At 39.1% G+C, this 12,090-nt stretch overlaps 1 protein-coding gene across 1 annotated transcript in view; it reads left to right on the top strand.

Moving 5' to 3' along the window:
- LOC114620559 (sulfotransferase 1C2-like) overlaps window positions 1-10,685 on the top strand; it is a 19,695-nt gene extending 9,010 nt beyond the window's left edge. Inside the window, exons 4-7 of the mRNA XM_028766682.1 lie at window positions 2,256-2,353; window positions 9,346-9,472; window positions 9,926-10,020; window positions 10,374-10,685. Coding sequence (XP_028622515.1) covers window positions 2,256-2,353; window positions 9,346-9,472; window positions 9,926-10,020; window positions 10,374-10,685 — 632 coding nt within the window. The remainder of the gene's footprint in view (window positions 1-2,255; window positions 2,354-9,345; window positions 9,473-9,925; window positions 10,021-10,373) is intronic.
- Window positions 10,686-12,090: the final 1,405 nt, after the last annotated feature.

Raw genomic sequence — 12,090 nt, 5'->3', positions numbered from 1 at the left:
TCCTCCTCCTCCTCCTCCTCCTCCTCCTCCTCCTCCTCCTCCTCCTCTTCTTCTTCTTCTTCTTCTTCTTCTTCTTCTTCTTCTTCTTCTTCTTCTTCATTTTGTGCCAAACTGCACACTTCTCATTACTTTCTGTTTTACTTGCCCTCTTTCACTGTTAACCGAAGCCACCCATGAGCAATAACCCTAACATGACAGTTTCTAGTCTTGAGATTTCCTTGCTGAACAAGTAGCCCCTTATTTGCGAATTCAAACTTACTCAAAATTTTAGGACATGAGCAGTATGTGGCCAAGATTCTTCAAAATATAATAACCTCTAGCTTAGCTCTCTGCAGAGCAGTTCTGCACCCGCATGAGTGGGCCTCCACTATCTACTCTTTTTGGCACTGTGCTCTTCCAAATTACCCTCAGAATGATCCATTAAGCTTTTCTTACAGCATTTTAGAGATTTTAAGCTTTATGTTCAAATTTTAGGACACATTATGAATCTGTCATGAAGCTTGAGACAGCTGATCACATGGAGTCTATAGTCAACAAGCAGAGATGGATGCTAATGCTCTGCTCACCCTTTTCTATTTAGTTTAATTTCCCACTGGGCTGCCAATGTTCTGTGGTTGAGCATTTCTGGAAACTCCATCATGGACATACACACCGAGATATAGTTCATGGTCCAGTCAAGTTGACAATGGAAAGTAAGCATTATACCTGGTCAGCTTTCAGACCTCACATCATAGAAGTAATATGGGACATAACTTCATAGCATGCCCTCCTGCTGTATATTTATACTTAAATACCACTTATTATCAGTAATAATTCTAATTATTTTAAGTACCTCTGCTCCTTGTGTGACAGGCTTTCTGATTATTTATATAAGAGAATCTTTACTGTTTGGGGGGGATCACAGTCCAGATTCAAATGTGCCACCTAACAACATCAATTCATGCCAGTGCTTGAAGCAATTTGGGATTAATTCTCTAAGCTCACCACTGGCATTACTTGAAAAGCCTGGTTCCTAGATTAAAGGAAAGACCTTAGAGAGAGTTTGTAATATCTTTATTTCCCCTTACCTCAGTTTAACTCAATGATTCACAGAGCAAGTTCTTATAAGGGTTGTAAATAGAAGTGCAAAAATTATAAATCATGTATCAGCAAGGATATTATAGAAGAAATGTCACTGCACAGAACCAGAGAAGAGGTTTGGTTGTGGTTCACAGGGAAGTAAAGGAGTATTCTCTCTATTCCTAACTGGCTCTGACTCAGTAAGACAAATTTGGTTATTCTTGGCTTCCAGCTTATCATCCTCAAAATGATAGAGTGAATTCCTTGAGGTTCCTATAAAAGACTTCAGGTGTGTTGATGAAAGGGACACTAAGAGGAATTTCCTTTGAGATGAAAGTCTTGTTATGAGAATTGTTAACCTCATGAACCATACAGACAGACAGAAACATGAAAGGGCTCTGCTGAGACTTCAAGCAACATGGTAAAATGTGGGAAGTCCATTCTTATAGGTCTCAGAGGAATTAGGTGGTTTCATGAACTCAGGCTGTCTCTGATTCCTATATAGCAGCAGGAAGAGGAGGAGGAAGAGGAAATGAAGGAAGAGGAGGAGGAGGAGGAAGAAGAGGAGGAGAAAGAGGAGGAGGAAGAGGAGGTGGAAGAGGAGGAACCCCAGGGTTGGAATATACAACTCCAGTGATATGTGTGGGGCACATTTATTGAGGTTAACACACTACACAGGTGTGTGATGTGTTGCCATTTGTGGCTTTCTGATCTCCTTGGGACTGGTAGCCTGGGCCTCTAAATTTTCTTAAAGAAGGAAGACTGGAGTCTTTCTTCCTCCTAAAATTTGAGAATTTCAGCAACTCTATTATTCTGTGGGTTTAGAGATAAAATCATTTAAGTTCTTAGTGGGAGCTTGTTTCCTTTACAGAAGAAAAAGTCTGCACCTGGGAGGTAGCGCATGTGCTGAGGAGTAGGCTTGTTTGAATTTTCTTAATAACATACACTTATCTACGCATCCATCTTATCTTGCACAAAATGACAGTAAATTCACTCAAAGCTGGAATCCAGCTCTTAAGCTATGTAAACTTACAAACACAAAAACAATACCAATTATTCTTCTAAAGCTCCCCCTGACTCCCAAAGGCAAACATAGGAGAATCCATGTGTGAATGATGCTTCTCTGAGCCGCACCTGGAGTGGATATTCTCATGTGTTGGACACAATGTGCAGTCATCTCCTGAATTCTGTTACAGGTGTGGACAAAGCCAATGAGATGCCAGCTCCAAGGATATTAAGGACCCATCTTCCCACTCAGCTACTGCCACCATCTTTCTGGACAAACAACTGTAAGGTAAAATAGCAGCATTTCCCATGGGGACTGGTTCAGGAAGCCCAGAGATCCAGACCTCCAAAGCCTGGATGAGAATACCTTCCTCAGCACTATCTATCCTCTACCTGTGAGACCTAATCCTCTGGAGTAAAGTCAAACACCAGACTAGACTTAGTAGTCTTGAATGCTTTCAAATATGATGTGAAGGCAGAGGTCAGACTGAGGTGTTGGAGATCATGTGTTCTTCAGTGAAGCTGACTGGGAGTGGGGAGCAGGAACCATAGGCTGAAGGTTATAGGAAGACTTATGGAGTAGGGCACAAATGAGACTGAACAGATCAAGTGCAAAGGACTGGTGTTCAAAGGGTAAATCTAATGGAGTGACAGAGGAGGCTTGGCTGCAGCTTCAGCAGCCTCTAGGCTTGTTTCATTTTTTTTCTAGGACTATGTTTTGTACCCTAGTGTCTTGTTTAGTATGTTCCTGAGACACTGAGGATGTTGGACTATGGTAGAAGTGTACAAGGGTAGAGTAAGGCTGCAGTGGATGGAGGCAAGATCCCAGGATGAGGCACTGTCCTATTGACAGTGTCCTTTGCCTTACAGAAGCTTTGCAATTTTATGAGGTCCCATTTGTCAATTCTTGATCTTAGAGCATAAGCCACTGGTGTTCTGTTGAGGAACTTTTCCACTGTGCCCAGGTATTTGAGGGTCTTCCCCACTTTCTCTTCTATTAGTTTCAGTGTATCTGGTTTTATGTGAAGGTCTTTTATCCACTTGGACTTGAGCTTTGTACAAGGAGATAAGAATGGATCAATTTGCATTCTTCTACATGTTGTCCTCCAGTTGAATCAGCACCATTAGTTGAAAATGCTGTCCTCTTTCCACTGGATATTTTTAGCTCCTTTGTCAAAGATCAAGGAACCATAGGTGTGTGGGTTCATTTCTGGGTCTTCAACTTTAGTCCATTGATATTCCTGCCTGTCTCTGTACCAATACCATGAAGTTTTTTAAATCCCTATTGCCCTGTAGTACAGCTTGAGGTCAGGGATGGTGATTCCCCCAGAAGTTCTTTTATTGTTGAGAATAGTTCTCCCTATCCTGTATTTTTTTTTTGTTATTCCAAATGAATTTGCAAATTGCTTTCTCTATCCCTATGAAGAATTGAGTGGGAATTTTGATGGGGATTGCATTGAATCTGTAGGTTGCTTTTGGCAAGATGGCCATTTTTACTATATTAATCCTGCCAATCCATGAGCATGGGAGATCTTTCCATCTTCTGAGATCTTCTTCAGTTTCTTTCTTCAGAGACCTGACATTCTTGTCATACAGATCTTTCACTTGCTTGGTTAGATTCACACCAAGGTATTTTATATTATTTGTGACTATTGTGAAGAACGTCATTTCCCTAATTTCTCTCTCAGCCTGTTTCTCTTTCACATAGAGGCAGGCTACTGATTTGTTTGAGTTGATTTTATATCCAGCCACTTTGCTGAATTTTTTTTTCCTTTTAAAAACCTCGTTTAGGAGTTCTCTGGTGGAAGTTTTGGGGTCACTTAAGTATACTATCATATCATCTGCAAATAGTGAAAATTTGACTTCATCCTTTCCTATTTGTATCCTTTTGACTTCTTTTTGTTGTCTAATTGCTCTGGCTAGGATTTGCAGTACTATATTGAATAGGTATGGAGAGAGTGGGCAGCCTTGTCGAATCCCTGATCTTAGTGTGATTGCTTCAAGTTTCTCTCCATTTAGTTTGATGTTAGCTACTGGCTTGCAGTATATTGCTTTTACTACATTTAGGTGGACCTTGAATTCCTGATCTTTCTAAGACTTTTTCCATGAAGGGATGTTGAATTTTGTCAAATGCCTTCTCAGCATCTAGTGAGATGATCATGTGGTTTTTTTTCTTTGAGTTTGTTTATATAGTGGATTACATTGATGGATTTCCAAATACTGAACTATCCCTGCATTCCTGGGATAAAGCCTACTTGATCATGATGGATGATTGTTTTGATGTGTTCTTGGACTTGGTTTGCTAGAATTTTTTGCGTCGATACTCATAAGGGAGACTGGTCTGAAGTTTTCCTTCTTTGTTGTGTCTTTGTGTGGTTTAGGTGTGAGCATAATTGTGACTTCATAGAAGGAAATGGGTAGTGTTCCTTCTGTTTCTATTTTGTGGAATAGTTTGAAGAGAATTGGTATTAGGTCTTCTTTGAAGATCTGATAGAATTCTGCACTAAAACCATCTGGTCCTGGGCTTTTTTGGTAGGGAGACTTTTAATGACTGCTGCTATTTCTTTAGGTGTTATAGGACTGTTTAGATGGTTCATCTGCTCCTGATTTAACTTTGGTACCTGGTATCTGTCTAGAAAATTATCTGTTTCATCCAGATTTTCCAGTTTTGTTGATATAGGCTTTTGTAGTAAGATCTGATGATTTTTTGAATTCCCTCAATTTCTGTTGTTATATCTCCCCTTTCAGTTCTGATTTTATTAGTTTGGATACTGTCTCTATGTCCTCTTGTTAGTCTGGCTAAGGGTTTATCTATCTTGTTGATTTTCTCAAAGAACCAGCTCCTGGTTTTATTGATTCTTTGGATAGTTCTTTTTGTTTCTACTTGGTTGATTTCAGCCCTGAGTTTGATTATTTTCTGCCTTCTACTCCTCTTGGGTGTATTTCCTTCTTTTTGTTGTAGAGCTTTCAGGTATGCTGTCAAGTTGTTAGTGTATGCTCTCTCCAGTTTCATTTCGGAGGCACTTAGAGCTATGAGTTTTCTTCTTAGCACTGCTTTCATTGTGTCCCACAAATTTTGGTATGATGCATCCTCATTTTCATTAAATTCTAAAAAGTTTTAAATTTCTTTCTTTATTTCTTCCTTGATCAAGTCATAGTTGAGTAGAACATTGTTCAGTTTTTTAGGTTTGATTTTCTCATTGTGTCCTGGATTTCCTGGATGTTTTGGGTTAGGAGCTTTTTGCATTTTGCATTTTCTTTGACAGTTGTGTCAATGTTTTCCATGGTATCTTCTGTACCTGAGATTCTCTATTCTATCTATTTTATTCTGTTGGTGATGCTTGCATCTATGACTCCTGACCTCTTTCCTAGGTTTTCTATCTCCAGGGTAGTCTCCCTTTGAGATTTCTTTATTGCTTCTACTTCCATTTTTAGATCCTGGATGGTTTTGTTTAATTTCTTCACCTGCTTGGTTATATTTTCTTGCAATTCTTTAAGGGATTTTTGTATTTCCTCTTTAAGGGCTTCTACCTGTTTACCTGTGTTCTCCTGTATTTCTTTAAGGGAGTTATTTATGTCCTTCTTAAAGTCCTCTATCATCATCATGAGAAGTGATTTTTAATCTGAATCCTGCTTTTCCAGTGTGATGTGTTGTCCAGGCCTTTGGTATCGTGGGAGTACTGGGTTCTGATGATGCCTGATAACTTTGGTTTCTTTTGCTTATGGTCTCTTGCTTGCCTGTAGCCATCTGGTTAACTCTGTTGCTACTTGGAGTCACTGTCTCTAACTGGAGACTGTCTTTCCAGTTGTCTTGCTTGTGTCAGAACTCCTCAGAGTCCAGATGTCTCTGTGATTCTGTGATTCTCAGTTCCTGGGTGGAAGAACTGCTGGGACTCAGGCTGCCTCTGAGATCCTTAAATCAATCATGCTGCTCTGAAGTGTAGTGGTTCTTTTGCTCCTCTGGGTTCAGTGTTTCCTCTAGGATGGCTCAGGATCTTGTGTCTTCATGGGAGCAGACCAGCTAAGTGTCTGCTACTCTAAGTGCAGTGGCTCCTCTAGGATGGCTCAGGATCTTGTGTCTTCATGGGAGCAGACCAGCTAGGTGTCTGCCCCAGCCAAAAGAACCAAGTGAGGGAAGGAAGGGGAGTGGTATTCTTGAGGGGCAGGTTTTGGATGGCTGATGTGTCCTGAGTGCCCCTGGCTCCCAGTTGTAGCTCTGGGGTGTAGGATTGTGCAGGAGGGATCTTACCCACTGCCCTGAGTGTAGTGCTTCCCCTAAGATGGTTTAGGATTTGGTGTCTTCACAGGAGCAGACCAGCAAGGTTTCTGCCCCAGCCAAAATGAGGTATTCTTTTTCTAAGTGGGAAATAGAGAAAGACAAAAAGGACTGAGGAAATGGTTCAGTGGTTAAGAGCATTGCTGTTCTTCTACCCATGTGGAGGTTCACAACTGTCTGAAACTTCAGTTCTAGGGGATCTGATACCCTGTTCTGGTTTCTGTGAGTATTGCATGTGCATAGAGCATGTTCATATAAACAGGCAAAACATCAATATACATAAAATCATTACATAATTTAAAAATTAAGGATTATTTAAAAGGACTAAAATATTTCTTTTTTCACCTGCTTCATATATACCCAAATTTATTTTTCATGAGGAAAAAATAAACTACAGAGGAATTACACAGTTGCATGTCTTCCAATTCCACCTTTAAAAAGGACTAAAATATTTTTAGATAGCAGGAGTATAGTTGGGACTCCCATGATCAAATGACTTGTCTACTGTTGGTAAAGCTGGTTGAGGAATAACAATTCTATTCTTGTCATTACTGAGACCAGCTATCAGGAAACCACTGAGGAACACCACTTGGTGTTGTCCAACTGAGATCAAATAAGTTGAGAAAAATTCCTAAGTTACAAGAATAAAATGGAAAAAAATTAAGAAAAGCATAATTAGTCTGGATCTGTGCAGTGGTATTTGATGCCCTGGGTAACTGAGCAACATTAGCTTTAATATTTGCACAGGGCCTGGAATAAAGTCTAAGCACAAGGAAATAGAGGAATGAGGAGAGAGAGCAGAGGTACAATGGGCCATCATCCTCCATGTATACATAGGTAGAAGAGTTGAGTTCTATGGTACAGAGAATAATCTCCAATGGCTATATTTTCAGTTTTGAATGAGTGAGTTTATTAAGTATGTATAGCAAACAAAAAAAGAGAATAAATATCAAGCAGCAGGCAGATGGAAGGATGGACATAGATAGATAAACAGATAGACAGACAACAAATCAGGTCCTCAAAGCATGAAGCAGAAACTGACTGAGCAAGCTCTCATGAGTCTGTCAGCTGGTGTTCCCAGCAGAGAGAGTCCTAGGCAGAGCATAGTGTAACCCTGGGTGAGGCTTCGAGGTCAAGGAACAAATCACAACAGAAAGGTAATGTTACAAAGGTAGGACTCACAGACATCTAGCAAAAACTACTGATGAATTTTGGATAGCCAGCCTGCTTATCCATCAAGAGTGCCAGGCCAATTATACTAGGTCTCCAAGTAAAAGTACAAGTAGGAAAGAAATAACATCAGCAGATCCTGTGCTCACAATTTTCCAGAAACTGACTGGTGAAGTTTAAGCATCAGATGGAGTTTCACATTGAGTTTTCTCTCGATGGCTACGAGCTGATCTTCTTGCATCTCTTTCCTAATGGGCTAACAAAGTAACACCTGTAGGAAATAGTTCACCTTCCAGATGTTCTCAGTAACACAAAGAGTTTACTTGGGCTATTTTTACTCTGTTCTTTTCCCTCCTTGTCACAGAGTTTGTAGAGTAGTCTCTTCCCAGATAAGGGATCTTGGAGACCACTTAGAAAAGCATTCTTCGAGTTGAAGTGTCTGTGGAGTAACCCCACTTCCAGAGCCAGCTACTTAGTGAATTCAAATAACAGAAGGAAATTTACCAATGTAATGTACATTGTGGGTGGTAAAGGAGACCAGGGGCAGCTTCTGGGTAGACTTAAGTCATCTCTCAAAGGTTTTAAAGATTAATTCCCTCTTCTTACCCTGTCCAGGGCACTGATAGCTCATACAAGTCAGCATAAGATGACTCCAGTGCCAGAAACACCAGTATACCTAACAGAAATACATATGAACTCTATCTAAAGAGTCATCTCAGCTCAGATCCCCAGATTGCCACTGTGACCATGATCATACATTACAACATACATAAGAAAAGAGACGTTCATAAGGGTGTCTGCTAAAGAACATTTAGAGTTGACCCCCAAGACCTTCTGACAAACCTGTTATATGCAAAAATAACAAAACATTAATGCTGTGCAAAAAGAACTAATTCTATCAAAAATGACATGAAGAAATAAGATATGATTTTAAGTTGAATCATCAAGTAAAAAATGGTGATTCACAATTGCACACACACATATATATATTATATATGTATATAATATTAAATATGTATATATAATATATACATATTTAGAGACTTACATATAAAACACTGAAAATTAAAGACCAGAACTAGCCTAACACCCAGACTATGTGCATCTGAATAGAGAAATGTATGAACTTGAAAAGAGAATGAATGAGGGCTGAGGAAAGGCAAGCATCATGTGATGTGGCTAGTACTCACATACATGAAAAAGAAAGAAGACATTCATAAGATGTCAGGAAATACTGAAGTGAAAGACATCCTGAGGTACAAAGTTCAAGAATTCAAGTGAAAAAAAATTAAACCAACATTTTAGAAAATTCTTTCCATTGGACCACAGCAGTATGTTGACTTGGAGAAACCATAGGCTAGATGTCTATCAAGATGACAAGGTCTACCAGTAGGGCTCTTATTCAAATGCACCTGGCATTTGTTTATTCTGTGTGAAAACAGATTCAAATGTGATTGTTATGGAAGAAGGTTTTTGCTCACAGTAAGTAGGATCTATGGTGCTATTTCACATCGAGACACCAGGTGGAGCTACTGCTTTCAAAAACCAAAACTGAGGTTTCTGGTAGACTCATTGGCTTCTTAGTTTGGTAACAGGTCAGAGTTTCTAGAGGAAAAGTTAGCCCCTGATAACAAAGGGAACGTCAAGAATTGAGGTAACTGTTAATGAGTTAGGTCTGGGCTGGACATAGCATAATTGGCAATAATTTTCTAGACTGAGTCTTGCTGCCAGGGCAGGAGAACTGAGCATCCCCAAGAGGACTCAGCCAGAGCAAGAACTCAGAACTTCTCACGCATTTTTGTGTCCCTTTAACCCACGTCTCTTCTTCTCCAAAGTTCCTTTATGTGGCTCGAAATGCTAAAGACTGCATGGTTTCCTACTACCACTTCTATAGGATGAGCCAGGTGCTCCCAGATCCAGGCACCTGGAATGAGTATTTTGAAACCTTCATCAATGGAAAAGGTAAATAAAAATGCTGTATTCCCTTGTGTTTTTACTCCACTGAGGCTGAGTTGAGAGAGCTCCCCATGACAGTTGATTACCTAGAGTTTTTGGTGCTTATTTAAAAATCCCTTATTTGGGGATTCCTCGTCTATAGACTTCCCTTAGCCTGTGTGTTCCTGTCATAATGGGGATGCAAGTGATTGTGCAGAATCAACATGATGCCACTTTAATTATTGTATTAAGGGAAAACACCAAGACTGACACAATATACATGACCTCAGAATCAATAGGTTCGGTACCCTTGAGATGTATCTGTACAGAATTTTTCCTTCTTTGATGTACTTTAAGCTTAAAAAACAAAGGAAACCAAAACCAAAATTAAAACAACAGCAACAACAACTGAAAAAAGCAGACCAACTCTTTTGACTCTCATAAGTTTATAGACATGCAAGCTGTTCTTGTCTGTTACAGTAAGTTGGGGATCCTGGTTTGACCATGTGAAAGGATGGTGGGAAATTCGAGACAGATACCAGATTCTCTTCCTCTTCTATGAAGATATGAAGAGGGTAAGTAAAGTACTGCTTCAGAATCAGGGACAGGGAAGCTCCCTTAGGAATGTGGTTCTGGGGCTGGAGAGATGGCTCAGTGGTTAAGAGCACTGACTGCACTTCCAGAGGTCCTGAGTTCAAATCCCAGCAACCACATGGTGGCTCACAACCATCTGTAATGAGATATGATGCCCTCTTCTGGTGTGTCTGAAGACAGCTACAGTGTATTCATATATAATAAACAAACAAATAAATAAATAAATATTAAACAAACAAACAAACAAAGGAATGTGGTTCTGACTATGATGTCTGAAAATGTGATAGTGTGAAAACTCTCTTCTAGTCCAACTCAATACTACCTTCACTCACAGGACCCAAAGCGTGAAATTCAGAAAGTAATGAAGTTCATGGGAAAGAATTTGAATGAAGAGGTTGTGGATAAAATCGTCCTGGAGACATCATTTGAGAAAATGAAAGAGAATCCTATGACAAATCGTTCTACGGTCTCCAAATCTATTCTGGACCAGTCCATTTCCCCTTTCATGAGAAAAGGTTTGTGGGGCTTCTTTATCCCTAATTCTGAGACAGTCCCCCTCCAGTCCACATATTATGATTCTAAGAAGGGTATAGATTTGTTCTTAGTGTACAAGGGACTCTACAAAGCAAGTCTTACAGATAATTAAGACCAGAGCTATCCTTGGTGCACACACACCTCAATGGGAACCTACCTGAGGTTAGACTGATCAGAGCTGAGATCTTGAAACCAGGAAGGTACCACTGTGCTGTAAGCTCTACCTATTGTTAGTATAGCTAGTATACACATGCACACTTTCTGACTTCCACTCCTGTGCCTTTCTTCTATTCCATAGCTGCTGCTTCTGTTTCAGCTTCTGTGCATAAATTAATTTGACAATGAAGAATGACTCATGTCCGTTTCAGGACTTTAAATATATATTACTGTGACCCAGCCTCTTAATGTTTCCTAGATTTTGAAAGAATTCTGATTGACCCAGATGGTCCAGTTTTAAGTGGAAAATGTTATGTTTTTAAATTAATACGTTAAATAATTCTTAATCAATACTATTTCACATAGATCCTCTCAACCTCTTTGCAATAAACTAGGTGCAGATTGAAGGCCTTCTCTCTGCCTCAGCATATATATTTCTTTTCCACAGCAGTGCAACCAGCACTGGCATTTACACACTGCTCTAGAACATCTTTTCTTTTCAGCATATGAGTTAATTCATTTCATTGCCCTTATAGTATACCAAGCATCCTAGACCCCGAAACAAATCAAACACTTTTACCTCTTTCTTAATCTCTGGTGAGGATCTGACAAGTAGCCTTTTTTTCCAGCCCATCCATGTCCAGTATCCTTTGCATACACTTGTATTGGCTTCTTTACTTGCTCACTTTGGCTCATAGAAACACAAATATAGATACCATCACAAAAATCTGTGTACTATAACACAAATTGTGGTTACATTATACACTTTTACTTACTAGAATATGAGCCATCTCTCCAGGGCAAGAAACACAGATCTCTACACATCACTGTTTGTACATGCATTTTAGACATACTGTTACTCATCAAGTGATTTCTCTAATTATAGAAACTATAAATACTATGTTTATATTATATGATCAATGCTATAATGAACATTTTTGTTCATCAAATTGCATAATTTCCACAAGAATCATAGATATTACAAAGAGTATCTCCCGATCTTAAATTATTTTAATCAGTGCTTGTTGAAAAATAGTATCTCATTCTAACAATGCAATCTACATAAAAATCAATTCAAGGAAATTAACTCTACAGTTCAATAAATTTTTATAAAAAAGAAAACTATGCAATCAGTACCTGAATCAAAGAAGCAAAGAATTCTATCACCTTGGGCAATATCCTGTAATATCCTTTTAAAGCAATCTCTTCCTGCAGAAAAAAATGTTTTTATCTCTCACTGTAGGTTTATTTTGCTTTCTCTTAGATCAAATATACATGGAACATCACACTATGTATTTTCTTATGTCCAGGATCTTTGGCCAATATAACGTTTTTAAAATCTCCTGGTATGATTATATATC

This window comes from Grammomys surdaster, unplaced genomic scaffold (genome assembly GCF_004785775.1).
Source record: "Grammomys surdaster isolate TR1022 unplaced genomic scaffold, NIH_TR_1.0 169, whole genome shotgun sequence".
Classification (NCBI taxonomy): domain Eukaryota; kingdom Metazoa; phylum Chordata; class Mammalia; order Rodentia; family Muridae; genus Grammomys; species Grammomys surdaster.
This window is presented reverse-complemented; position numbering and strand designations above follow the sequence as displayed.